Here is a 27,597-nt window from a genome sequence, read left to right on the forward strand (position 1 = left end):
AAACCATAAGTCTCCTCCGGTTTCACCGGAAGGGGACTAACAAGACTATTGCCAAGCAATATATATGCCCCCTACCGGCTCCTACATTGTCAGATTTTTTTGATTTTTTTTTATGACAACCATAATTTTTGACGTAGAAACAAAATGAAATGACGTGCAAAATGTCTATATTGCCATCTATCCATGTTTCAAGTTTCATGAAAAAAATATGAAGAACTTTTAAAGTTATCGCAAGATCCAGAATATTTAGCCATTTTCAGCAATATTTCTAGTCTATTTGTTGCCATAGCAACCAGAATGTTTGACGTAGGAACAAAATGAAATGACGTGCATAATAAACATATTGCCATCTATCCATGTTTCGAGTTTCATGAAAAAATATGAAGAACTTTAAAAGTTATCGCAGGATCCAGAAAAGTGTGACGGACAGACTCATAGACGCACATAGCGCAAACCATAGGTCCCCTCCGGTGAAACCGGTAGGGAACAATAAAAACATGGCTTTTTTTTCTTGCGTAGAAAATGGCTGTTTTTCATTAATGTCAGAAGTTTGCCACTCAAATTAAAAAAAGTTTTCATCTAATTTCTTCATAATTTTGAACAGTTTGCAGCTATTTTTTTTAATTTAGTAAATTTCTTGACCCATGTTTTGATAAAATGCAGGGGCCAAGGCCCCTTCACAATGATGGGAAGAAAAGGCCCTTGAACACCAAGGTTCATACTTGCTTTCTCTCGTGTACACCATAGGTTCACAACACCTCTGCTCATTAGAGTCACCGCAGCACTTGTCAAACGAGTCCGTCATGTTGGTCTCGGGGCAGACAAAGTACCCGAACGTGCTGTTCTTTAAGTTCACCTCATTGTAGCAAATAGTAGGCTCTGAAAAAATAAAATAAGTAGCTCTGGAAAAAGGGGCCTTATTGCATGTGGGTAAAGTGTCGTCCCAGATTAGCCTTTGCAGTCCGCACAGGCTAATCAGGGACGAAAAATTCTGCTTTAATGGTATTTTTTGTTTAAAGGAGGGATCCTCTTACCACAAATCTTAATCAATATACTAGTTCTACAAAAAAAATAACATAGACAGTTAACAAAACTTAGAACAAGTCCATCTAAATATCAAAATAGCTGACAAAAACTAATTTAAATATGTGTCCATAGGGCAAAGATGTTGGCTCATTTCACTTTTATCTCAAAACTCCACATACCTGAAAAAACGTAACCGTGATCTGAAAGTCATGCATGTAGATTCACACACGAAAAATCAGTGAAATATCTCACAGCCTTCCGGAAAAAACTCCTGAAAAGGAATGCTGGATGGACAGACATGCCAACACACGGTAAAACTACTGTGTTCCACCCTAGGGGGGCACACACAGGGATAATACCTCTGTCAGGGTACCGGTAGTAGAGACTTCTGTGTCCCACCCTACCGGGGGCATAACCAGGGACAATACCTCTGTCAGGGTACCGGAAGTAGAGACTTCTGTGTTCCACCCTAACGGGGGCATAAACAGGGACCATACCTCTGTCAGGGTACCGGTAGTAGAGACTTCTCTGTTCCACGCTACGGGGGTCATAAACAGGGACCATACCTCTGTAAGGGTACCGGTAGTAGAGACTTCTGTGTTCAACCCTACGGGGGAGTACAAATAGGGACCATACCTCTGTAAGGGTACCGGTAGAAGAGATTTCTGTGTCTCACCCTACGGGGGATTATAAATAGGGACCATACCTCTGTATGGGTACCGGTAGTAGAAACTTCTCTGTTCCACCCTACGGGGGCATAAACAGGAACCATACCTCTGTAAGGGTACCGGTAGTAGAGACTTCTGTGTCTCACCCTACTGGGGTCATAAACAGGAACCATACCTCTGTAAGGGTACGGGTAGTTGAGACTTCTATGTCTCACCCTACCGGGGGCATAAACAGGGACCATACCTCTGTCAGGGTACCGGTAGTAGAGACTTCTGTGTCACAACCTACCGGGGGCATAACCAGGGACCATACCTCTGTGAGGGTACCGGTAGTAGAGACTTCTGTGTCTCACCCTACTGGGGTCATAAACAGGGACCATACCTCTGTCAGAGTACCGGTAGTAGAGACTTCTGTGTCCAACCCTACGGGGGAGTATAAATAGGGACCATACCTCTGTCAGGGTACCGGTCGTAGAGAATTCTGTGTCCCACCCTACCGGGGGAGTATAAATAGGGACCATACCTCTGTCGGGGTACCGGTAGTAGAGACTTCTGTGTCCCACCCTACCGAGGGAGTATAAATAGAGACCATACCTCTGTCAGGGTACCGGTAGTAGAGACTTCTGTGTCCCACCCTACCGGGGGCAAAAACAGGGATCATACCTCTGTCAGGGTACCGGTACTAGAGACTACTGTGTCCCACCCTACCGGGGGCATAAACAGGGACTATACCTCTGTCAGGGGACCGTTAGTAGGGACTTCTGTGTCCCACCCTACCGGGAGCATAAACAGGAAACATTCCTCTGTCAGGGTACCGGTAGTAGAGACTTCTGTGTTCCACCCTAACGTGGGCATAAACAGGGACCATACCTCTGTCAGGGTACCGGTAGTAGAGACTTCTCTGCCTGTAGCTACTGAGGCCATACACGGTCCCCATGGCAGCTGCAGTCTGCCATGACCCCCTCATATAGCTGGGGCCGCTGTAGCGCACACGAACGCGTGTCGAACCGCTGAATAACAATGAAACAAGAAAATGATCCGTTACATGAAATTCAGTTACTATCTTGGTAATAAAACTGTTAGGGAATGACAGTGGCCTTTATGACAGGATTGTCAAATATTGACCTTAGTCATATTACTGAATTATAACACACATAATATACATCTTCATTAAAATCCCAATTGAAATTTGACAAATAGTTAAAAGGGCATATTGTTATATGTAATACTAATGATATTATATATTATTATTATATTAACAATTTACTTACATATGTTTTATTAACTAAAGATACCTGCTAATAATCCATTGTTTATCACAACACAGTAATTCCAATCCAAAATTACGCTCCATGTTTGTTTACTATGACGCTGTCAGCGTACTGTGTAGGAATACGACCTACATTTTCAATTACACAATATAATGTGGGTTTTTTCAAATTATTGTTCTTCCAAATTAATGGTTTTCACTTGTATTATTAATCTTAGGATTCATTTGTTTATTGCATTTGGTAAAGTTATGTTCCAGTTGCAAATGCGTTGAAACTATTTTGTTACGCGTAGAAAGCCTATGCATCGTATAGTTTTGTGTTTTCATTGTAATATTAAACTGTTAAACAGACTTTAAATGCAGAACATTACTGCCTGATATGATGTATTAATTTAATGTGTTTAATATGAATTGCTTTTTATAATGTAACAAATCATATTATTGACTTACTTTGTTTATTTAGGATTCCGAAATGCGGTATAGGTTCTTTGTAAACTTCTTTCATTGGTTAAGGATTTCCTAAGTGCTCGTTGATTGGTCGAGACGCCTAAGTTTCGGAATCCTAAAGCATCTTCACTATAAATAGCGCGCAGCATCACGGATTCATCACCTCGGTCACTGACTCAAAATCTATGTAATTTAAAGTCGGAAACCTACCAGTTTAAGCTGAAGTCACCATAATGGTAGGGAATAGTTCTATAAGCTCTTAAGTATTGTTAAGTTATTACAAAACTAACCGAATGACAGTGATGCTGCGCACCTTCATCATATTCATAGTTATTTATTTGTAAACTAAACTTCTAAAGTCTCGATCTACGATTTGAATAGATTCGTTAAAACTCTACTCGGTCGTTTGTTCAATCCTGACAACTTAGACAGAAGTGTCTAGGTATTACAATATTGACACTTTTTTCCCCTTAATAAAGATGTGGATTAAATCATGTTGAATCCATCTTTTCAAGGAGATATCCATCTATGTACAAGTAATATTTATATTGATGAAATAGTTAAGAAATTCCAACATGCCAATAACAGTCGTGTGATTTAAAAACGACCACAAGGGAGGAAAATGCCCAACCCCACTTACAGGGTTCAAATAAACATTTCAATTTTGAAGAGATTACGCAAAGTTTACAACCATTTCACTTACATTGTAACTTGTAAAATAAGTTGTACAACTTAAAGGGTGGAAATCAGCTGACATGAGGCAAAATCACACCCCTTTAATAAGTATTCATTTCAAACTCATGCATACACAAAATTGAACACTTCAACGAGAATTTTACTTCACTACAGTACAGTTAGCAATAATGCACATACGTTTTATGGAATTAATGTAAATTTCATTCAAAATAATCTTAAAACCCTAAAGATAATCAAGCACTAATTTAAAATGGGGCCTTTTCAAATTTTAAGAATTTAAAGAATTATGAAAATGTAATAATAAGCATTTATATAAAGGAGACGTGAAATAATCTAACTTTCGAATAAAATGTTGTATTAACTACCAATATGCCCCCTGAAGATTGGGCAATGATTTATAAAATACTTTCTGCAGATGCAATAACTAGTATTGCCTATGGGAAAATAGTATATTGAATTATATTTGAGAATAAAAACCTTAATGCCCTTTCATCTACAAAAAGTCAAGTATTCAAATACAATATTTAAACCTGATTGTCCTTAAAATGGAATTTAAAAAAAACGTGCTCTGTGTAAAAGGAGTTAAATGCATGTGTCTAAAGTGTCGTCCCAGATTAGCATGTGAAGTACGCACAGGCGCAGTGCCACACACAAAGGGCCTGTGAAAAAACACTTGACCTAGTGTTAGACCTTATAAAATTGACCGGTTACAAACAGCGCTGATACATAATTGGACCAATTGTTCAGACCAAGTTTCATGAAGGTTGGGTTAAAAATCTGGCTTGTTTTGTTCATTGAATTGACTATGTTTTTAATCCAATATAACTAGGCCAAGATTCGATTGAATCAGATCTTCTGACCAAGTGTCCATGTAACCTCAAGGGTGTTAATAAGGTCAATATAAAAAAGGACAACGCAAAACAGACAAAAGGTGGTAACCAAAGCGTACCAAGAGCATATTGATCTGAGTCGGGCTCAAAAAAAACTACTAGATAATAACCGTGAGGTTAAAGGTTAAATCTCACATGAAACACATCAGATGCAATCAAACCTCAAGTATCAAGTGTGAATATTGATCTCAGTCAGGCTAATAAACACCCTACTAGATAATAACTGCATGGAAGGTTAAAGGTTTAATCACACATAAAACACATCAGATGCAATCAAACCTCAAGTATCAAGTTTGAAAATATCTTATCTGATACAGAAACGCACAGCAGCTGGCACTATACATCACTAACAAAGCAAACAAGATCAACATTCTGACCAAGTTTCATAAACATTTAGTCATAAATGTTGCCTCTAGAGTGGTAGTGAGGTTTTCTGATCCAGCGAACTACACATGTAGTTTCTGAACGCATGAACCAGATTTGAACTTGGTCTTGATTTAATCAAGAGAAAAAGTATATCCAAATTTTAAGGTTAACCCTTTCACACTCAGAAGCAAAGTGAAAATTGCTAGGTGCATACAGTATACATGTAAAAATGGACCAGCCTGCAAGTAGCTCGCAGTCTGTTTAAGTTGTATGCTGTTGGCTGTTCATTTGTATCTGAGGGTTGGAAATAAGCCTTTTAAACTTGAATCTACAGTAGTAAGAAAGATCTTTAATTACATTTTAATTTCTAAGAGACAACAAATGCTTCAAAATACATATCTAAGTGGTTTAGGGTTTATTCATTAATTCTTATGTGCCCTATTCTACTTTTGTATGTATTGTAAGGGTGTATATAAATACATAATTTAGTTACACAAAGGCATATACAAAACAAACAGCTTCTTATTTTAAAGAATTTTACACAAAATAAACCTGCATATAATTCTGTTAGAGTTTCAGATGAAAGTTACTACATCAAAACATTCGCTAACGGACAACCTAAATTTTAAACATATTCTCATCATATTCAGTTCCTACATACTATTAACTAAATTAATAAATGGCTAAAAGAGTTTTGTTTACCTACTAACATGTTCAGGGGCAGTATTCCAGAAGCTTCTTAAGTTTTAACTTAAGTTAAGAAATTTCTTAAATCAATTTCTTAAGTTAAATTTGAAATGTCAAAAACAAAACATGAGACGCTTAGTATTTCTCTTTAAGAAATTCCTTTAAGAGTTAAAGGAAGTTAACTTAATTTTCAATATATGAGAACAAATACACCGTGTAAAGAAATTTATTAAGTTTATGAAGCTACCAGAATTTAACTTAAGTGAAATCTTATGTTTAAAGAAAAAATGGCGGAGATAAGGAAAAATATTGCGCATCGTTCAACTTTAATTATTTTTTAACTTAAGAAGCTACTGGAATAAGGCCCCTGGTCAGAAAGTCAAAATAACTATCTTGCTAATCATAAACTGATGTTAGCAAATTATTCAACAGAAAATAATTGAGCCCCGCTCTTTCAAAAGGGGGTTTAATGCATGTGCATTATGTGTCGTCCCAGATTAGCCTGTTCAGTCTGCACAGGTTTTTCAGGGAAGACACTTTTCGCTTTAATGATATTTTTGTTTTAAAAAAGTCTCTTCTTAGCATAAAATCTAGTTTAGGTGGAAAGTGTCGTCTTTGATTAGCAGGTGCGGACAGCACAGGCTAATCTGGGACAACACTTTACGCACATGCATTAAACCCCAATTTCACAGAGCATGGCCCAATTGTTTAAGGAAATCCAGTACATTTGTAAAACTTAATTAAAAGCAAAGAAATTAAAATGGAAAGCAGTAGACTAGTTGTTTAAACAAAAGGTTAGGCCAGATTTGTTTTATAAAATGATTTTCGAACCCGCCGACTCCAATTTTTGAAACCAAACAAAAAAATCTCAATGTTTTTCGGATGCCAAAAGGTGGCTTTTAAACACGAAACACTTGCCGGGTTTCAGAAAAAGTTCAAATGAGTTATAAATCATCGTAATAAACCCAGTTATAATTACCCACAATAATACGTGAACATCCTTCATCATGTACATGCGCTGGTATTTACCAAAAGCTACGCCATCATTGTTCAAAAAAAGCTATGTACAACGCTTTCATCAGCAAAGTCTGCTCATTTCCCAATAATTATGCAACCGTAAAATGAAATCCTGAATGGAATCGATTTGTAAGTAAATATTTTATTATTTCTTTACAATTTTATAGAATTGATAGTATTAATGACTTAACATTATTATGAAAGCAATAAAAAAAGAACGATTTTAATTTAACAGGTGCTTGAAATGCGAAACCCATTTACGCCTATCAACTTTAAACCTTCCATATTTAACGCACAAATACGGTCATATTTTAGAGAATAAAATTTTATGCGTTGTTTAATGTTGTAGTGAAGAATTTGTGCATATAATATGTGTGTTTTCGTTATTTTCAATGTGTTCGAATTGGGTACGAAACTTTGGTTTTGTACCGAACTGGTTCGTTTCAAAAGTTCAAAAATCGCAAAATCAACAGTTTTTAAAACGATTTCAAATCATGAATGTCCAAATAAAATAGTCAAGTTTATGGGGGTTATTATCGGATTAATGGCTCCTGTATGACATTGAACTATAAATTATGTTATCCTGGGAAAAATTGTCCCGAAGATCAATAATAATAACGATTATTAGGGACGCTATTTCTTAAATCAATAACACATGCTAATTTGTTTCAACAGGCATTTGTGAGCATTTATGTGTAACAGATTCCATTATTATAATATTCTGGGAACGATATATTTTAATTAAGATACCAACTATTTCTGAAATGATAGTAGGTCTTTCACCCGATGTACTATATTTCGGATATGTTAAAATTCGGACATATCAAGATAGTGATATCTATGTGTTGATTTGTTGTATATAGTTTGTAAAAATATGTTTTGTGTTATTTCAGACAACAAAAATGGATGGTGGCAATATTCCTGGGCCTTTCTGTCAAGAAATATTTGTGAAAAATATTCATTAAATTGAACCTGGAAATAAACCACCACAGCTAACAGAAAACCTTTTAACAATATGTGTTGTTTTAGAATTTGTTGAATATTGATAATAAACAGAAGTTGATGTATATCATAACCAAATGACCAAATGTAACTGTTTAACAATTTGAATTGAGATGCTTTATTTTCTGATGTTTGATTTATTTTTCCTTTCAGATGATGCATTTTTGTGGGATTCTAGGTTTTAATAAATAATTCTGAAACATTTATGCAGCATACTGTTACATTATTGTTAACTATATTATATTATGTTGGTTATCTGCTTTATCAAGTGGAAAAAATGTTATTTATTTAAAAATAAAGCTTATTAAGACTTATGAAGGTAGATCTACTTATTGTTATTTTTGTTTTAACATACTTCTCAAAGTAATAAAAATATAGTCAATGCCATTATTCATTAATGTTGTAAGGTTCCTTAAATGATTGTCCTTATTAATAAAGTTGGAATTACCGGCGGTTTTCACACCGCGATAAAGTGGCAACAACTTTTTGGGGGCCAGTGAAACCCCTGAAAAGCGTTTTATTATGCTATTTGTATTTGTCTGCGGTATTGATTTTTACTGGACAACACACTATTAAATGCTTCTTTTAAACCTCAATAGCTTATTTGTTGTTTGTTGAAATAAAGTATTTTTAATGCAAAATATGGATTCCTTGTGAAACAAGAGCTGTCAGAGGACAGCACGCTCGACTATTCGAGTGCTTGACAGTATAACGTAAGCCATCATGGAGGGGGGGGTATAATGTGGGTGGGTGGTCATTTAATAGATGATCTTTCAAAAATAAGGAAAAAAAAAAATAATAAACTTTGGGGAGATTCTGGGGTGGAGCACGGGGTGATTTGAGTGGAGTGCATTGTAGTGTGTCAGGTAAGTGTCGTTTTGTCGAATTATGAATCATATGTGATGATAAATAAAGAAGTTATGGCAATTTAAGCAAAATGTTAAATTATCTAAGTATAAAAGGGGTCATAATTCTGTCAAAATGCTTGATACAGTTGTTTGCTCTTGTTTGGGATCATGTTGGTAAAGAAGTATGCAAAATATGAAAGCAATATGTCAAAGGACATAGACACTATTTGAGGTGGTACGCAAAATTAAACATAGATTTATCAATAATATGCATATTCTAAGTATAAAAGGGGCAATTATTCTGCCAAAATGCTAGATACAGTTATCTGCTCTTGTTTATTGATTGGGGTCATGTTGGTTAAGAAGTATGCAAAATATAAAAACAATATGTCAAAGGAAATATTTGGGGTAGTACGCAAACTTTAACATTTGCACGCTAACGCTAACGGGAACGCCGACGCCGCGGTGAGTAGGATAGCTCCACTATATATATTTCATATATAATAGTCGAGCTAAAAAAAAACATAGAGATAGCAAGTTTCAACCAAATGAGACAATTAAAACAAAAAAAATTAAATGATAGCAAAATGAAAAAAGTTATTTAGTTCCACGCACGAAGTCCGCAAAAAGCAGAGAAACTATGACCAAAATGCTCAGCAAAAAACCACCAAAAATATGGACAAGTGAAAAAATTTGCATAACTTTTGATCCAGTTAAGATATTTTTAAAATTCTTACCTGGAACCTGACTGGTACGAGCGATATGAAGAGGACCCGAAGCCTCCACGCGAGCCTATACGTGAGCCGCCTCCTCTTCCCCTACGACCCTCACATACTGAACCTGTGCATGAACAAAAGAAAGAGTAAGGTGAGTCCCACAACCCTCACATACTTCACCTGTGAATGGAAACAAGACAGAGTAAGGAGAGTTCTACGACCCTCACATACTTCACCTGTGAATGGAAACAAGACAGCATAAGGTGAGTCCCACAACCCTCACATACTGCACCTGTGAATGGAAACAAGACAGAGTAAGGAGAGTTCTACGACCCTCACATACTTCACCTGTGAATGGAAACAAGACAGAGTAAGGAGAGTTCTACGACCCTCACATACTGCACCTGTGAATGGAAACAAAACAGAGTAAGAAGAGTTACACGACCCTCACATACTTCACCTGTGAATGGAAACAAGACAGAGTAAGAAGAGTTCCACGACCCTCACATACTTCACCTGTGAATGGAAACAAGACAGAGTAAGAAGAGTTCCACGACCCTCACATACTTCACCTGTGAATGAAAACAAGACAGAGTAAGGCGAGTCCCACGACCCTCACATACTGAACCTGTGAATGGAAGCAAGACAGAGTAAGGAGAGTTGTACGACCCTCACATACTGCACCTGTGAACGGAAACAAGACAGAGTGACTCATACGACCCTCACATACGGAACCTGTGAATGAACATAAGACAGAGTGACTAATACGACCCTCACTAACTGCACCTGTGCATGGACAAAAGAAAGAGTAAGGTGAGTCCCACAACCCTCACATACTGCACCTGTGAACGGAAACAAGACAGAGTGACTCATACGACCCTCACATACTAAACCTGTGAATGGACACAAGACAGAGTGACTCCTACGCCCCTCACATACTGCACCTGTGAATAGAAACAAGACAAAGTAAGGCGAGTCCCACGACCCTCACATACTTCACCTGTGAATGAACACAATACAGAGTGACTCAAACGACCCTCACATACTGCACCTGTGAATGGAAACAAGACATAGTAAGGCGAGTCCCCCGACCCTCACATACTGCACCTGTGAATGGAAACAAAACAGAGTAAGGCGAGTCCCACGACCCTCACATATTGCACCTGTGAATGGAAACAAGACAGAGTAAGGTGAGTCCCAGGACCCTCACATACTGCACCTGTGAATGGAAACAAGACAGAGTAAGGTGAGTCCCAGAACCCTCACATACTGCACCTGTGAATGGAAACAAGACAGAGTAAGGTGAGTCCCAGAACCCTCACATACTGCACCTGTGAATGGAAACAAGACAGAGTGAAGTGAGTTTTTGAGCTGCGCTCTTCAAAAATGTTGCTTAATGCATTTGTGTAAAGCTAATCAGGGATAACACTTTCTGCCTTTTCGCTAAGAGATAACCTTTCAACGAAAAATACCATTAAAGTGGAAAGTGTTGTCCCTGATAACTGGGACTACACTTTATGCACGAGAATTGACAAATGACCATAGGGTTCATGACACAAACACCTCCTACCTGTACCCAATTTGGATTGACCGTTTGCAAGTAATTTGCCAATAAAACAACATTCCGTTAAGCAGTGGGTCCAAAAATGAAGTTGTTTTGTAATGATAAAAAATTCGGATTTTAATATCGAAAACCCATAAGGTAAAGATTCAAACCTCATGAAAACCTTCTGGGTAACAGTTAAAAAATAACATTCTGATCCAAGTGACATATAGAACGCTATATTTTAAAAGATCTAAACACTTTGACAAACATTTAAAGTCCTGCCTTTTGAAATTTCATTAATTTTTTCACTTTAGTTTTAGTGACTTCGGCTTAAACGTTTATTAGAACTGATTATCTGATTGATTTTTTTTAATTGTTTAAAATTATTCATGACATCATTATTTGCTCAAGTATATTTTATTGTTCCCTAAATTAAATCTTGCAATAATTATTCGTGAATTTGTGTATGTATCTGTAAACATTGATTTTAAGATTGGGCAAACTTATCTTCACTGAGGGAAATTCAATGAGACATACATTGACAAGTCTTCTGGGGGGATGGTCATATTTGGAATTTCCCGCTGCACTTGATAAAAATCTACTGAGCACATATTTTGACATTTAATTGAATATCTATAGTAATTATCAAGATTTAACATCATATGCAGTTGTTGCACACCAACATTGTTCTGAAAATACAGAAAGAGGTATAATTCTGTAAATTTATATTGGAGTTATAAGCCTTGATTAGTGACCTCGCATGAAGATTTCTAAGACATGTGTGAAGTTTCAATTGAATATATCACCCCATTAGTGCAAAAAGGTACCATGTGCCTTCTATTTTCAATGTCACATGGTATCTTTTTGCATCAAGGGGGCAAATTATGTAGTCATGGTTTGGCAAACTCACCCAATCCAAAACCGAAATTGTTAAAAAAAATCCTATTTCAAAAACAATTTTTTTTTTAGAAAGAAATGTCTAATGCTCATTATATCTCTTCTTTTTTCATAAACACCTAACGAGCTATATAACTAGAATATATACGATTTTTTTCACAAAATGGCCAGGAATAGTCCTGATGTGTCAATATTTGTTCATAAAAAAAATCCCAATTTGGTTTATTTTGTTGATAACAAAATCCCAAATTTGCCATTTTATGGATTAAAACAAGATGTGTTTGAGAAACACAATGTCCCCTTATATGACGTTTGACCTTGTAGGATGACCTTGACCTTGACCCTTCACCACTCAAAATGTGCAGCTCCTTGAGATACACACGCATTTCAAATATAAAATTGCTAGCTTCAATATTGCAGAAGTGATATTACATGCGCAATTTTGACCCATATTCTTGACCTTGAAGGATAACCTTGACCTTGACCTTTCACCACTCAAAATGTGCAGCTCCATGAGATACACATGCATGCCAAATATCAAGTTGCTATCTTCAATATTGCAAAAGTATTCATAAAATAAGCGATTTGGGCCACATATATTTGACCTCTGACCTTGAAGGATGACCTTGACCTTTCACCACTCAAAATATGCAGCTCCATGAGATACACATGCATGCCAAATATCAAGTTGCTATCTTCAATATTGCAAAAGTATTCATAAAATAAGCGATTTGGGCAACATATATTTGACCTCTGACCTTGAAGGATGACCTTGACCTTTCACCACTCAAAATGTGCAGCTCCATGAGATACACATGCATGCCAAATATCAAGTTGCTATCTTCAATATTGCAAAAGTATTCATAAAATGAGCGATTTTGGCCACCTATTTTTGACCTCTGACCTTGAAGGATGACCTTGACCTTGACCTTTCACCACTCAAAATGTGCAGCTTCATGAGATACACATGCATGCCAAATATGAAGTTGCTATCTTCAATATAGCAAAAGTTATTGCAAAATGTTAAAGTTGGCGCAAACAGACCAACCAACAGACCAACCAACCAACCAACAGACAGGGCAAAAACAATATGTCCACCACTACTATAGTGGGGGACATTTTAATCCCAATTTGACCAGACTCCTTTTCCCAAAATGGCTAGAAGTTACAGAGATACATGCTTATCGCATGCAAAAAAAATCCTTGATTCCATCTTGAAGGCAATCCTTAACCTGATTGTGTAAGTTCAACAATGGGAAAAATCCTGCTGGAAGACCCGTCTCAGTTATAGGATTGGTCTGGTCAGTTAGGGATTAAAATACCCTGAACACATAAGTAGTAAAGTTTTATTTCAATTTTTGCAGTAGATATAGAGATCAGGAAATATTGCAAGCAAACGTTAACATGACTATAACTAAAAGGGGCATAATTCTGTTATATCGCAGGTCAGAGTTATGGGCCTTGGTCATTGACCTCAAACCTAACCTTCATCTTACATGCAAACCCTAACCAGTCTTGCAAGTACAAAAAGGGGCATAATCAGGCCAAAGAGTTGGTCACACTTTTAGTTTAAGTTATAATTATTATCATTTCATGAATGGTCATATAAAATGTTATAACATATTGGCTGAGCCACCACTGAATATATATGTTTAATATGAATACAAATAAAAAGTTTATACAAAACTACACTACAAATTAACAAAATTTAATTTGTATTTCTTGCTCTTATACAAAGAATTAGTAAAATACGCAAAATGATTTCGTTCTTTAGCAGATGATATCTTGGTGTATGCACATGGGAAAGTTTGGTTACGGAAGCAGCATAGAAGACAGAAGAAGGGGATGAGTTCATATCTCTATTAATAGAACACCCACATATCACTTTATTAAATGGTCACATGTCACTAAAAATAAAGGTTACCTATCGACATCACTCCAATTAAGTCTTTTTAATTAACTTCTGTTGGTTTGCATTTCAATTTGAGGGTTACAAATTTTTCATCATAAATGTTATAATGTTATAAATGCTATACAAATCTTTCAGTAGGGCAATTTCATACATACTTGTCTCTGTGCGTGCTTTAAACTACAAACAATCTGATAATGAAAAAAACAAATCTGACAAACAGATAATACACTGGTACCTCATTTTCTATGATATATCCATATATGTACAATTGACCCAACATTTAACAATCTTTTATTTCCAAGGCCAAGGAATAGCAACACCAGACACACGTTCATGCAGATTAATAATATATTTACTTATGCACCACAAGTCATGAAAACAACATGATGCCTCGATATCCAATATTTGTCTACTGCCCACATAGTGATAAATTATCACAGTGAAAGTACAATTAAGTAATTAAGGATGAAAAACCTGGACAAAAATACCTCATCAGAAATGTCAATAGTGATTCACTGATAAAATTGCTTATTAAATATTAATTGAAAAGTCAGATAAACACTTGTTTGATATGGAAAAATATATCACCAGTCATGGCCATAGTAAAGGGGAAAACTAGAAATTATGACACATGCATAAAAAGAAAAACACAATTCACAACTCAATAGTCCTGTAACTTCGCTGAAAAACAATGGACAGGAATGAAACTCAAACTTGATCTGTAAGTCAAGTAGATAGATTCACAGCCCAAAAATCAGGAAAATATTTGGAAATGTTCAGGAAAAAACTCAGGAAACAGATACGGGACGGACAGACAATATAACTGCTTTATGCCAACCTACTGGGGACATAAAAAAACATCCATAATAATTCGACAGACAACTCTCTTACAAGTAACACAATGTATTCCAAATTGACCCAATCAATAAAGTGTCAAATTGCTGGTATGACAACTTAAATTTGGCCTAGTCTGTAAAAATTGAACTATTTTGTGTACATTCTAATACATGACCAAAAGCATCTTTCAACTGTCACAGTTGTTTCACACATTATATGTGTATTGGTATAATTTCTCATCTACCCATTTTATTATTTGTTTTCTCATCTACCCCTTTAATTATTTGTTTTCTCATCTACCCCTTTAATTATTTGTATTGCTTTTGCAGCATCAATAGACCATTCCCCACTAAATTTCTCCCTCCCAAAGGACCTTGCTGTAGGAGCAATCATTAGTTAACGTGCCAATTGTTTTCTTCAGCTATCATTCAATACAAATATTGGCCAAAGGTTTCCTGCCTTTACTTATTCATGGGCAGCACATGTGCTAATTTTATACAGCAAAACACATGATAATCTAGACACTCTGTTACATTCTGCTATCGCCTTTCACCCCAAATCAATTGCATACCAGTTAGTATTACTATCTCAGTTACAAGACACCAACATTTGAATCTGGCAATTTAAAATTATATATGAAGGAATGACATATAACAACAGATGTGTTTGTGAGAAACACAATGCCCCTTCTGAGCCACTTTGAAGCCATATATTTGACCTTTGACCATGAAGGATGACCTTGACATTGACCTTTCACCAGTCAAAATTTGCAGCTCCATCATCAGAGATACACATGCATGCCAAATATCAAGTTGCTATCTTCAATATTCAAAAGTAATGACCAATGTAAAAGTTTTCGGACGGACAAACTGACAGACAGTTCAACTGCTATATGCCACCCTACTGGGAGCATAAAAATCATTTACAATAATTTCAAGGCACTATCAATCAAATATTAATAACTTCACTGCAATTTATCATGAACACTGATACCAATATTAACACCTTTACTAGTATTTTATGCTGTACCAAAATATTTGTTGAATACTGCAAATCTGCACAAACTAGTCAGGATATCCCATCAGTGTAGGTGTCTTTTGTACTTCAAGGAGCTCTGCTCTTGCTAAAACGGGTCTTTTGTCTTAGGAGTTCCAACAAGCCTGCCATTGGCCTTTTGAAATTTAAAATTACACAACTTTTGAAACTGAATAATTAATTATGATGTTATTGTGTTATATATCATGAACACAACTCTTAAATTGTATTGCATTATGTCATTATGCTATGTATTATGGGCCGGAGGCCTTGATTTACTCCATTAACTGGTCTGTTCTGTTCTTCTGTACATGTAGTAGCATGAACCAATGGCAGGGCTTAACACTAAGGCACGTCCGAATGACATTCACTGCCTGTACCTTGGTCCGGGCTAGCCAATGTCCCAGGAACATGCCCGACCGGTCGTGTGTATTTTGGACGGGATTATGTGTTCGATATCAATAAACTGCGTTTTAAATAAGCTTTTCAAAGATGCAAAAATCTTAATGCAGTATGATCAGATGGTAATTAAATCCCAGAGTGAAGTCGGAGACAACAAACGGATCGTAACTCGAAATAGATTTGGAACCCCCTGATTGCAATTAAAAAGAGGCCGACAATTCAGAAAATCCCCGGCGGTTTGCCTGGTAAGATCCCGCTAGATACGGTTTTTGATTGGTTTCCTCGAAGTGACGTGTTTTCTCGATAAAAATACGTTTTAAACTAAAAGCCGGGATTGCCCTGATCGTCCGGGATCAATGAAGGTATAAAACTCGACATTAACACAAAGTTACTGTAAAATTATTAGTCATTGATAAATTTTAAATAATTTTAATTTGTTTGATCAATTAAAAGTGTTTTGACAACCTTTTTACACAATTCAATTAGCAAAACTAATATTAATGGTCGATCCCGGCTTTTAGTAGAGAGTTAACCCTGTCAATTGTTACGACTACCGTAACACGTTATTTTGCGTCATCTAAGATTCACTTACCGTTTGTTGTCAGACGGCAACTGCGGCAATCTATGTAAAAAAAGTTTTAATGTTTCATGTCGTTATTAAAATTTGGCTTTACGGGTGGGGATGGGGATTCCTCGGATAAGAAAAGAAAAGGGTAGGAGGAAAGTAAGAGAAAGTATAAGGGAAAACAAACAAGGAAATTTCTCCCGAAATGGCCTGAAGATTACAAATAGATGTCTTAAGTAGATGAATATTGAATTCATAAGCATAAGTAAGGCAAGCTAATAAGAATGATTGAATCATAATTGCACATCTCCACGCACAAGAAAATACAAGTTGAATGATAAATATAAAGGTTTTGATAATACTTGGGTCAGGGCACATGAAAGATTGGTCAGGGCTAGTAGGTTCTGCATTTACTAGACCGAATGGGCTAGTTGAAAAAAAAGTTAGTGTTTAGCCCTGAATGGTTTTTTTAAACATAAGTTATTGATGACAAATGATTGCAGGAATACTATTTAGGGTTTCAGAAAGTATGTTCTGTGTGCTTTCATGAATTACCCCGCAAATTATATTTTTATGATTTTTTTTTCGGAACAATGTGTTGCGAATATTAAAATAATGCTATTGGTTTTCTAACCAAACCTGGTACTATGAGATTACTGGATAAAATGCACAAATTTTACCAAACATTTATAATTCTGATGTTTATTCTTGAAAAGATATCTTCTTTATTAACTTTAAACACCACTTTTGATCAGAAAATGCATAGATAATGATGTTTAAGTATATTTTTTTATTTCAATAAGCTTATAGCCTATTTTCCAGTATATTCAGCCACTATTCAGATTCCATTGACTTTTTCTTCTGAATGAAAACATTTTCAAGAAAAGTTTGATATTTAATTAAACATATCATATGTCTTTACAACAAAATAAAGGCTAAGTAATTGAAATATCAGGTACTTCCTGAGTAACATGACAATTCTAGGATGGCACCATAACAATCCAGTGATTAGTTATTATCTTCCAATCAATCTGTTGTCATCATTTTTCTAGGAAAACATTTTATGTTTGTAATATTTCTTTAATAAATCAATAGATTAATATTGTATTAGACTAACAAAGACAAACATCAGAGGGGGTAATCACATGATAGTCAAGATGGCGACGTCCATACCGAGAGATTTTTCGCCGTTTTATACCTATATTACTTCTGTTTATTTTTTAAATGAAGCTCACTTTCCAGCCATATCAGTAAAAAGGTGATAAGCGTTTATTTCGTATTTAAATTCGCTTTATAGCTCGACTTTACTCCCCGCAAATTTTCTTTGTGGTGCCTAATTTGGTCATCCCGCTAAGAAATTTCGCACCAAGTAAAGTCAAGATATAGAGCGAATATTACTATGAAATAAAAGCCAGTAACTTACTTCCTGATATGGCTGGAAAGTGAGCGCAATAAAACATAAAAATGCAAGTAATACAGGGTTTAAAACGACAAAAAAATACCTGCCTCGACATGGACGTCGCCATCTTGTTTGTCACGTGATTACCCCCTCTGAACATTCTGATTGAAAGTGAATATTTTGCAAATGATTGGCATTTTATTTTACTTGTGTTGCAAATTTACATGTACCTAAATCTTTACCAATGGCTTTTTCCAAACTATATATATTATTAACATTTTGTTTTCCAAAATAAATTTTGTGATAGATTTTCTTTAAATACAAAGAATTAACTTTATCGGATATGTGTCATAGTTTCCAAAAAAAGTGGTTGGTCGACTCGAAGTTATAGGAATTCATGAAACTATAGAAAAGAAGGATATGTGTTGTTTTTTTCAATATTTTATGTGCTAACTTTGAGGCGTTAGTTTTAGCAATGATATACCGGTAAGGAGTTCCTGACCAAAATTAAGGTTATATTACTTGTAAATCATTTACGTATTGATATAAAACAAGAAAGTGGTAGAATATTTGCGGAAAACAAAATAATTTCCATGACAACTTGTCTGGTGAAACTTTCGTAATGTTTACGGAAATTATCGATCATAGGTTTCTGAAAAACAGCATGTCCCCGTTTTTGAAAAACAAAATGACTGCACCTTAAGATTTTAATGTTACTGACTATAATTTGTTGATAACTGTATGATTTTGCTTCTCATTTAATACATTGATAATTTCAAGGCCGATACAATTGAAATATGAAGGCTATTATGTCCTTTGGCCTATGTATATCAATATATCTGAACAATCAGCAATTTCCGTAACCACTTGGAAAATGTTGGTCAACACAAAATTTTATTAAAATTCTTAAGTTTTCCGCAAATATTCTACCGCTTCCCTAGTGTATACAAATAAATAAATTATTTTCAAGTAATAGCACATAGATTTCAGTCAGCAAAACGCTTAACGCGAAAACAAATATTCCCAACTTTTTGCTTAACAATTTGTGTTATGTAAATAGCTTGCATGCCGCATGAAATTGAATGTTCTGTCAGATAAGTGTTTTGACTTTCTTGATTGGGTGATTTCTGACTCTTTAATCCAACCAGAAAAGAGCTCTTAAACATTATTTAGACCCAAGTAATAAAGAGCCACTTTTTGTTCACTACCCAAAATTCGACCTCATGAGTTGTCTCCCTTGTTCGTTCATGATACATGTAGCAGAAAATTATTTTAAATTGAATAAATTATGATAATTAACTTAATTTTTTTATATTTCATGATTTTAAAATAAATTTGAGTCACACTTTGGATTTCATGTCTTCATGTTCTGTCTGCATAGGAGCATTTCATTAAAAACTTTGTGATTAATTCCAAGGGAAGTGTGAGGATTGGCCAGACATAAAACCAGTTTCAACCCTATCCCTAATAAGAAGCAAAGTGAAAATGACTATGTGCAAACAGCATAAAACCAGAACAGCCTGGCTGTAACTCACAGTCTGTTCAGGTTTTGTGCTGTCTTCTGATCATCAGATCTGGAGATGAAGCTTTAAAAACTTGGATCTAGTAAGAAAGGCTTTCAATTAAATAAAACTTTCTAAATGGGTGAAAATAACTATCTAAGTGGTAAAGGGTTTAACCCTAATTGCTTTGCATTGACCGTTCAAAGGCAGAAATAGAAACTTTAATCATGTTCTGTTTTTTGTTAGAGTACTGTTTTGAAAGAAGTGGATAGGAACAAGAACTCTGGGTAGAGTTTCTGGAGTTTAACCCTTTACGACTTAGATACGTATTTTTACTCTTCACCACTTAGATACATATGTTAACCCTTTACCACTTAGAAACGTATTTTTACCCTTTGCCACTTAGATACGTATGTTTACCCTTTACCACTTACATGCGTATTATACCCTTTACCACTTAGATACATATTTTTACCCTTTACCACTTAGATACGTATTTTTACCCTTTACCACTTAGATACTTATATTTACCCTGTACCACTTAGATATGTATGTTAACCCTTTACCACTTAGATACATACTTTTACCCTGTACCACTTAGATATGTATTTATACCCTTTACCACTTAGATACATGTACATATTTTTACCCTTTACCACTTAGATACGTATCTTTATGCATTTGTAGTCACTCAGGAAGCTACATTTTATAAAAGACCTTTCTTACGAGATTCAAGATTTTAAGGCTTCATTTGCAAACCCTAGATACTGATGAGCAGCAAACAGCATAAAACCTGAAAGACTGCGAGTTACTCGCAGGCTGTTCTGGTTTTATGCTGTTTGCAAAAGCCATTTCCACTTTGCTTCTTATGGGGGAAATTTAGCCATAATCATTTGCTAAATTGTAAGTACTTTAGATTGGGATGCTGGGACACACTGTGGCTCCTTACATGTTGCAGCCTCAGACAATGAAGGACCTAATAAATGTCACAGCTGCAGTAACCCTTTATTGATATTGGTTTACAATCAGCGAATTCATCAGTGTGAACAGTCAATAAATGTTGCTTTATTTGAGTATACACTACACAATCAAATTGAATAGCTGGATGCAAAATAGACAAAAACTAAGTTCAGTTCTCAGTTTTTCTCACAATTTTATGAATGAGGCTGTTGCCTACTGTATTGGGAAATATGGTGTTGTTTTGACAAACACTGAAGAAACTTGCAATCTTTTTCTTTTGCTTACAAACACTTTCAAATTGAGATAAAACATATATAAAATTATCATTTAAAAATTCCATCGACAATGTAATTCCATAGATCCTTATCACCAGTGAAAATGTACAGTGACTACATGAAATGAAGCTTCAGTGACTGAAACAAGGACAGATACACATGGCAAATGGTTTGAGTATTTTACCTTTTAATTATATGGCCTCATTATGGTTCACACTTTAATCCTTGCCAGGCTTGGAATTTCCAATTGGTATGCACCACTCTATTAAAATAGGTCTCACTCTTTGTTTCCCCATTTTCATTTGTTGATGTTTTTGCAAATATAGAGATAATAAACTGATATTTGTATAGTTTAACATGCAGTTTTACTTGTTTGTGTTTTTTTAAGCTACTGCTGCTTTACGTTAACTTCTATTAATGCAAATATAATTTAACACATTTATACGATCCATGTTATAAAATTTGCTGATGTCATACATGTAGAATCTATTTTTAATTCCATGACAGTAATTCTTCCTTAACTGCTCATAAACTGGTATTGCTTTTTAATATATTTATCCACTGTTGCCTCTTGCCACTGCAATTAGTTTTCATTAATTTGTCAATCAAAAAGATTCGATTAGCAGACATAGCAAAAGCTCGTCGGCCTGTCAAACATCGCCGATGAACATTTTAAAAAGACATATGGTGAAATGCCAGATTGTCCGACCTACTGTCTGGTATTTTTGCTTCCTTAGCTTGTTACCCACTTGCAGTTTTTACAACAACATTATTTCCTTCTTTGCGGTTCATGATATTTCCAGAAATAAAAGATCATTTTCAAAATACATACTGCAGCATCAATAAATCCAGAGAATGATATACCAAACATTAAAGAAGCATCTAGAGATGCCGCCAAAGCCAAGAGCAATTACTTTTGTTGTTGTGTAAAAGAAGATGAGTAAAAATTAAAGAATAACACAATGTTCATTTTCTCGTGTCATTAGCTTATTTTTGGTTGGGTCACTTACATTACGTTGGTGTATTATCGCTCACAAACGGTGTGTTTCTTGATTTACTCTGTTTTAATTTTACCGTAAATCTACGAATATAATATGCACTTTTTTACCTGCCGATTTTTTCTTCAAGTAGGGGGTGCGTATAATATATGAGTTTAGAGCAGAACAAAAATTTCCTGTGCAATTTTCAACTTAATCGCTGTTATTCGCTTCGCAGCAGCCATTTTGAACTACACCATTACATCAAAGGGGTGCAACAGGGCTCGCGCTGTTGTTCGCCATTTGACTTATTTGCGAAAATATTGAGAATTTTGGCTCAATAAAAATCTTATTTGTGAAAATGCGAAAATCTAGTAAAATTTCATTGAAAACATCCGCCATTTATATCGGACTGGTTTTCTATATTTGTCTCTTTGTTTTAATGAAAATGTTGGCAATTCGAACAGTAAACGAAACCCGGTCTGTACCCGATTATGAGACATAGCTTGACCTTATTGATATTGAAGTGCGCATGGTAGCTAGCTGGCAAATACATTGAGCTCGCTAACACATGAAATGACGTTGTCGAATGAAACGTGAGAACGGGAGGAGCTATCGGAGTATATTGGGTCATCCATGCGCAGACACTGTATACTTTGAATACACAGTTAATATCGTCGTCTGCCTACAAAATACATCTGGACGCTAAGTCGTATAAAGAGATTAGCAAATGAAAAAAACAACTGACAATACCCGTAAATAAATATTTCTTAGCTGACCACTATTTATCTTTCTAGCGCATATTTACCATATCTGAAGTAAAGAGTGGTAATTAAATAATACGTTTTATAATGCTAATAGAGTCTATAACACCTGTCTGCCAATTGTCGAATTAAATTGAAATGTGATAATTAATTAATTTGTTTTTTACTCCCAAACTAGCCTTAATGACAGCAGCGTATTTTATTTAACTAGATCATGAAAAACACGAGCGGTTTGATTGTATTTTAAGTTATATTAAAGTATCGAGTGTGTAACTCGAAAAAAAGAAAAAGTAATTCATCTAGACAACTATAAAAACAGAAGTAACCATTTTGTCTTCTTTTTACTTTATTATTAATAATTATTATCGTTCCGAATATTGTCGAATTGAAATAAATGTGAAAACAAAAAACAGCGTCTCTGCTTCTTTCTTTTGTAATTATGACTGCTTGACCCGGATGTCAGCAAGAGGCCTGTGTGTTATCGGTAACAATCAATGGTAATATAAACAATAGACAGAGATATTTATTATGCAACTGTCATAACAACAGCACTTTAACACATCCCTATCAAAATACCGGGGTAACAGATAGTTGACAACACCAAATTGATTTGCTATTTTCACAGCACAAAAAAATATTGACACATTTTTTCGGAAATGGCGGATTTCGGACAATGATTTTTTTAGTGCGTATTTTACTCGGATTTTCAATTTTTACCGATAAATTTTGACCAAACTCGGGGGTGCGTATTATGCACGAGGGCGTATTATATTCGTGGATTTACGGTATTATTCAGTGATTCATTTTGAAATCTTCATCAATGAGTCCCTGGGACTCCCATATTTTGAAACAATTGGTCCAAACTGAAAACAATAGGTTTGTGTCTTTGTAAATTCGTTACAAAAAATCTACTAAACCTGATGTGCCTTAGCCAGGGGCTCTTTTATGCAATTTTACAGCTAAAAACAGAAATAGGTTTATAGCAAGTAAAATCTTTATTTGTTTAACTTTAAATAACAAACAGTGAAACATGTGACATCTTAAACAGAGAACTTTCGACATCTTTAACAATTTGGACTGACTAGAGTTTTAATAAATTGGATGACTAGTGTTTATATTTTTTTGGTCAAAATAAGCCCTTTCAAACAGTTTGACAAAAGACAATTTCTGCTTTGGTCAAAAGGTTTACACCTTCAATAAAGATTTAGTGTAACAACACTCATACTGTATTTAAGATGTATAGCCTTCTCGCCTGTTTTTTTTCCTCCAAACAGGGAGAGCTTTTTCCATAAATTCATTCCTGGCAAGATTGCACAACTTAACTCTGATAATTAGTTTCTCTTGTTTCCCTACAGTTAACCTGTTCCTGAATTTGGTCAAGACCTTATTCTGTACAGAAAAAACCCTCTCACATCCTGCATTATGAACAGCAGATGTCTGTGTTGTTATATGTACTTACATTCTACGTTACATAGGACGGAATACTGTACGATCTGTATCACTATTATGTATGTACCATAAAAGATGCTATTTATTTCAAAACTTGCAAATTTTAAATTGTCACTTTAGAATAAACAACAATGATCAATTAATCCAGAAAAGTATAGTAACATCGCTTTACTCTATAACTGTCTGCGCTCACAACAGACTAACGCAAAATGTGTTTTCCGCCGTTTATTCTTCAAATTAAACCACATGGTTAACATTGAGGCTGCGTTATCGATAAATATCTACACAGCGAGTTTAAATTGTTGAGGATCAATTTTGAAAACCTTTCTGGGTGGCATTTTCTTCATTTACCATCCGGGACAGCCAATTAAACATCCAACAAACTTTTAATAAAACGCCGTAACTGATTGGATAATTGCTATATTTCAACCAATCAAAATACGCGTATTACCTTCCGAATGTAGTAATGTTACTTCCGTTCTACTTTTCAAAACGGTGTTTACATGTGTTTCGCTTATCTCCACGAACGAACTCTGTATCATGTACAACTTTGACGATGTTGAAAATCGGAGTTTTTAAACAATGCGTCCTGAGTACGCACATGTTTGAGAGTGATGCGTCCCCAGAAAAAAACGTGCGTCTGGCACAGGGGACGCACAGCAAAATGAATCACTGATTATTAATGTTTATTTATTCAATTAGTTTAATTATTTGCTTTCTTAAATCAAACTTGCCTCAGACATTAGTGGTGGCATCATGGATGACGTAAATTACTAACAATGATATTAATGTCTGATAGAACAAATAAGACGTTAACTCAACAAGATTTTAACTACGAATGCAATTCTTTATAAAACTGTTACTTATAAATACTTTATTTTCACGGGCAATCAGTGTTGAATATTAGTGAACAAAACATCAAAATAAGCCATCAAATGTATGAACTGAATTTTATCGCGAGTTCAATAAACTTGTCAATTGCGTCTTCGCTAATAGCCCCCACTTCCAGCAGTTTGCTAGTTACATTTTTGCGAGTTAAACAAAACAATAGTGCCAATTATCAAAACGTACCCCCTGTTTGTTACCACAAAGGTACTGATTTATTGCTTTGTTTGTTGACACGTTATTAACTACCGTCCATGGTGCGGCATGGTGTTTTTACTAGTAGCCAGCGCAAACTGGCAGTATGTCGCGCGCAAAACCTAAAATCCTCCAAATTGTATTATGAAAAAGAGAAAAAATTATTCCAAGAAAAAAGCATACCAAAATTTTTTTCAGGTTAATATTTTCCTGAAAATGTAACTGGTTAACTGGTTGTTTCGATAGGTAAACCGGCAACCACATTTGAGAGGAACATTATTTTAGTTAAATAAAGAGTTTTCTCTTTTCTTTATTTGGATTTTGAATTGTTTTTGAAGAACAAGGGAACTAATAGCCATATTTGGCAAAAAGGGTAAGATATTCTGACAAATGATAGTTGGATTACTTTCTTGGATTGTTTGGAGTTAAACAGTATTTCAGTCATATCACAACAGTCAGTTTACCCACTCACACTTTCATATCACCACAGTCAGTTTACCCACTCACACTTTTTCAGTCATATCACCACAGTCAGTTTACCCACTCACACTTTCATATCACCACAGTCAGTTTACCCACTCACACTTTCATATCACCCCAGTCAGTTTACCCACTCACACTTTCATATCACCACAGTCAGTTTACCCACTCACACTTTTTCAGTCATATCACCACAGTCAGTTTACCCACTCACACTTTTTCAGTCATATCACCACAGTCAGTTTACCCACTCACACTTTTTCAGTCATATCACCAGTCAGTTTACCCACTCACACTTTTTCAGTCATATCACCACAGTCAGTTTACCCACTCACACTTTTTCCTTAAATACCCGGTAGTTGGTTTGCCAGTTACTAACATGATAACTGCCCTATTTAAATCAGAGGAGGGGGGAATGTAGTTCTTCTTAGATGCTCTGATCTTTTATAAGTACATACGTACAGCTCAGAGTTCTTCTTGTTAACCGATTTTTTAATGCAAAAAAATATTTTATCACGTATGTCTATGAAATCGCGTTCAATCAACCTTATATATCGTAACAAACACAAATCTGTTATCACTGACATCAATTTGCGAGTGATTTGTGGAGAAATAATCATAACAAAAACTGTATACAAAAAACGTTATCAAACCGAAAGCCGAAGTTTTTAATTTATGATTCAATCTATCTTTCGGATGTACCGGAGATGGTCGTTATATTACGATTGTTGATTAGACACAAGATCTATCTCGCCAAAGATTCCGGTGATAGTCTATAGCATGTTTTCGAATTCAGAAATTGGTCAGAATACTCGGATTTGTCCATTGCAAAAACAGACACATTTAAATGAACCTGTGAAGTGTTTAAAACTTTGGATTAATATCAATATTATGCGAGCATTCCATATCAAGTAAGTCTGTGTTATACACTAACTCATCTGAGATTTCAAGGAGTCAAACAATTAAGACACTTTTTTGACGATGCTGGAACAGCAGCGTCCAAGGTTTGATAACCAGTAAAAAAAATCTTCACAATTGCGACCTATGTAAAAGACCGAGCCAGTCCGATTGAGATAACTCGATTTTTCAGTTACTTCCCTTGGCATTCGCCACTGCTCGTTGATTTTCATTGATAACATTCTCCTAGCAGAGTTGTCGTTCGTGTTGATAAAGGTAAATATTAATAGAACAGCATATCCTGGGGAAACAGATTCAATAAGTGTATCAGAACGTTAATTTCAAATTAGTCATTTTACATCCATTTTATTTTTATAGACCAATGAAACAACTATATATTTTCTCTATTTTGTTTGATATTTGTTCTCGATTTAGTAAATAAATTGCGAATAAAAACATGTAAAATTAACTTTTTACGTGATCACAAAACTAAAGAATGCGAACGATTTCGAACCTGCAAATTGTAATGATATGCACTGCTATGATATATATAGATAAAACAACATTTCTTTGCGTAATTGTCCGTCCCGCTAGCGCAGTGGTAAGGACGTTCGCTTTTTCACCTTTACGACACCGGTTTGATTCCCGCTCCCGGCGCAATGTTATATTTTGGTTGTTTTGTGGTCACCATTCCTGACAGTTGTTTTTTTCCGGAAATCTCATCCCCCCCCCTCGCAGCATTTGACCATATAACAAATTAAAAAGTATTTCAGTACAAAACAAATAGCTGGAAATTGCAGCTATCATTCAAAATTTGTCCCAACTGTCGTCAATCTAATCTTATTAGGTAGGAGTGCTGGACACACTTCGGGTCCCAACATTATGCAGCCTCAGCGCAGAGGTAACTCATTACCTTGGAAAAACACAAATACACACACTGGGTGCAGCCTAGGCGCGTATAGACTCAAACAAGGCTACAAACTCAAG

At 35.3% G+C, this 27,597-nt stretch overlaps 1 protein-coding gene across 1 annotated transcript in view; it reads right to left on the reverse strand.

The window, feature by feature from the left end:
• LOC127848391 (basic salivary proline-rich protein 2-like) overlaps window positions 1–27,597 on the reverse strand; it is a 73,234-nt gene that overhangs the window by 30,717 nt on the left and 14,920 nt on the right. The window contains exons 3-5 of the mRNA XM_052380839.1: window positions 9,655–9,757; window positions 2,565–2,704; window positions 723–879 (exon numbers count right to left, since the gene is read on the reverse strand). Coding sequence (XP_052236799.1) covers window positions 723–879; window positions 2,565–2,661 — 254 coding nt within the window. The 5' untranslated portion in view covers window positions 2,662–2,704; window positions 9,655–9,757. The remainder of the gene's footprint in view (window positions 1–722; window positions 880–2,564; window positions 2,705–9,654; window positions 9,758–27,597) is intronic.

This window comes from Dreissena polymorpha, chromosome 10 (assembly GCF_020536995.1).
Source record: "Dreissena polymorpha isolate Duluth1 chromosome 10, UMN_Dpol_1.0, whole genome shotgun sequence".
NCBI classification, from domain to species: Eukaryota; Metazoa; Mollusca; class Bivalvia; order Myida; family Dreissenidae; genus Dreissena; species Dreissena polymorpha.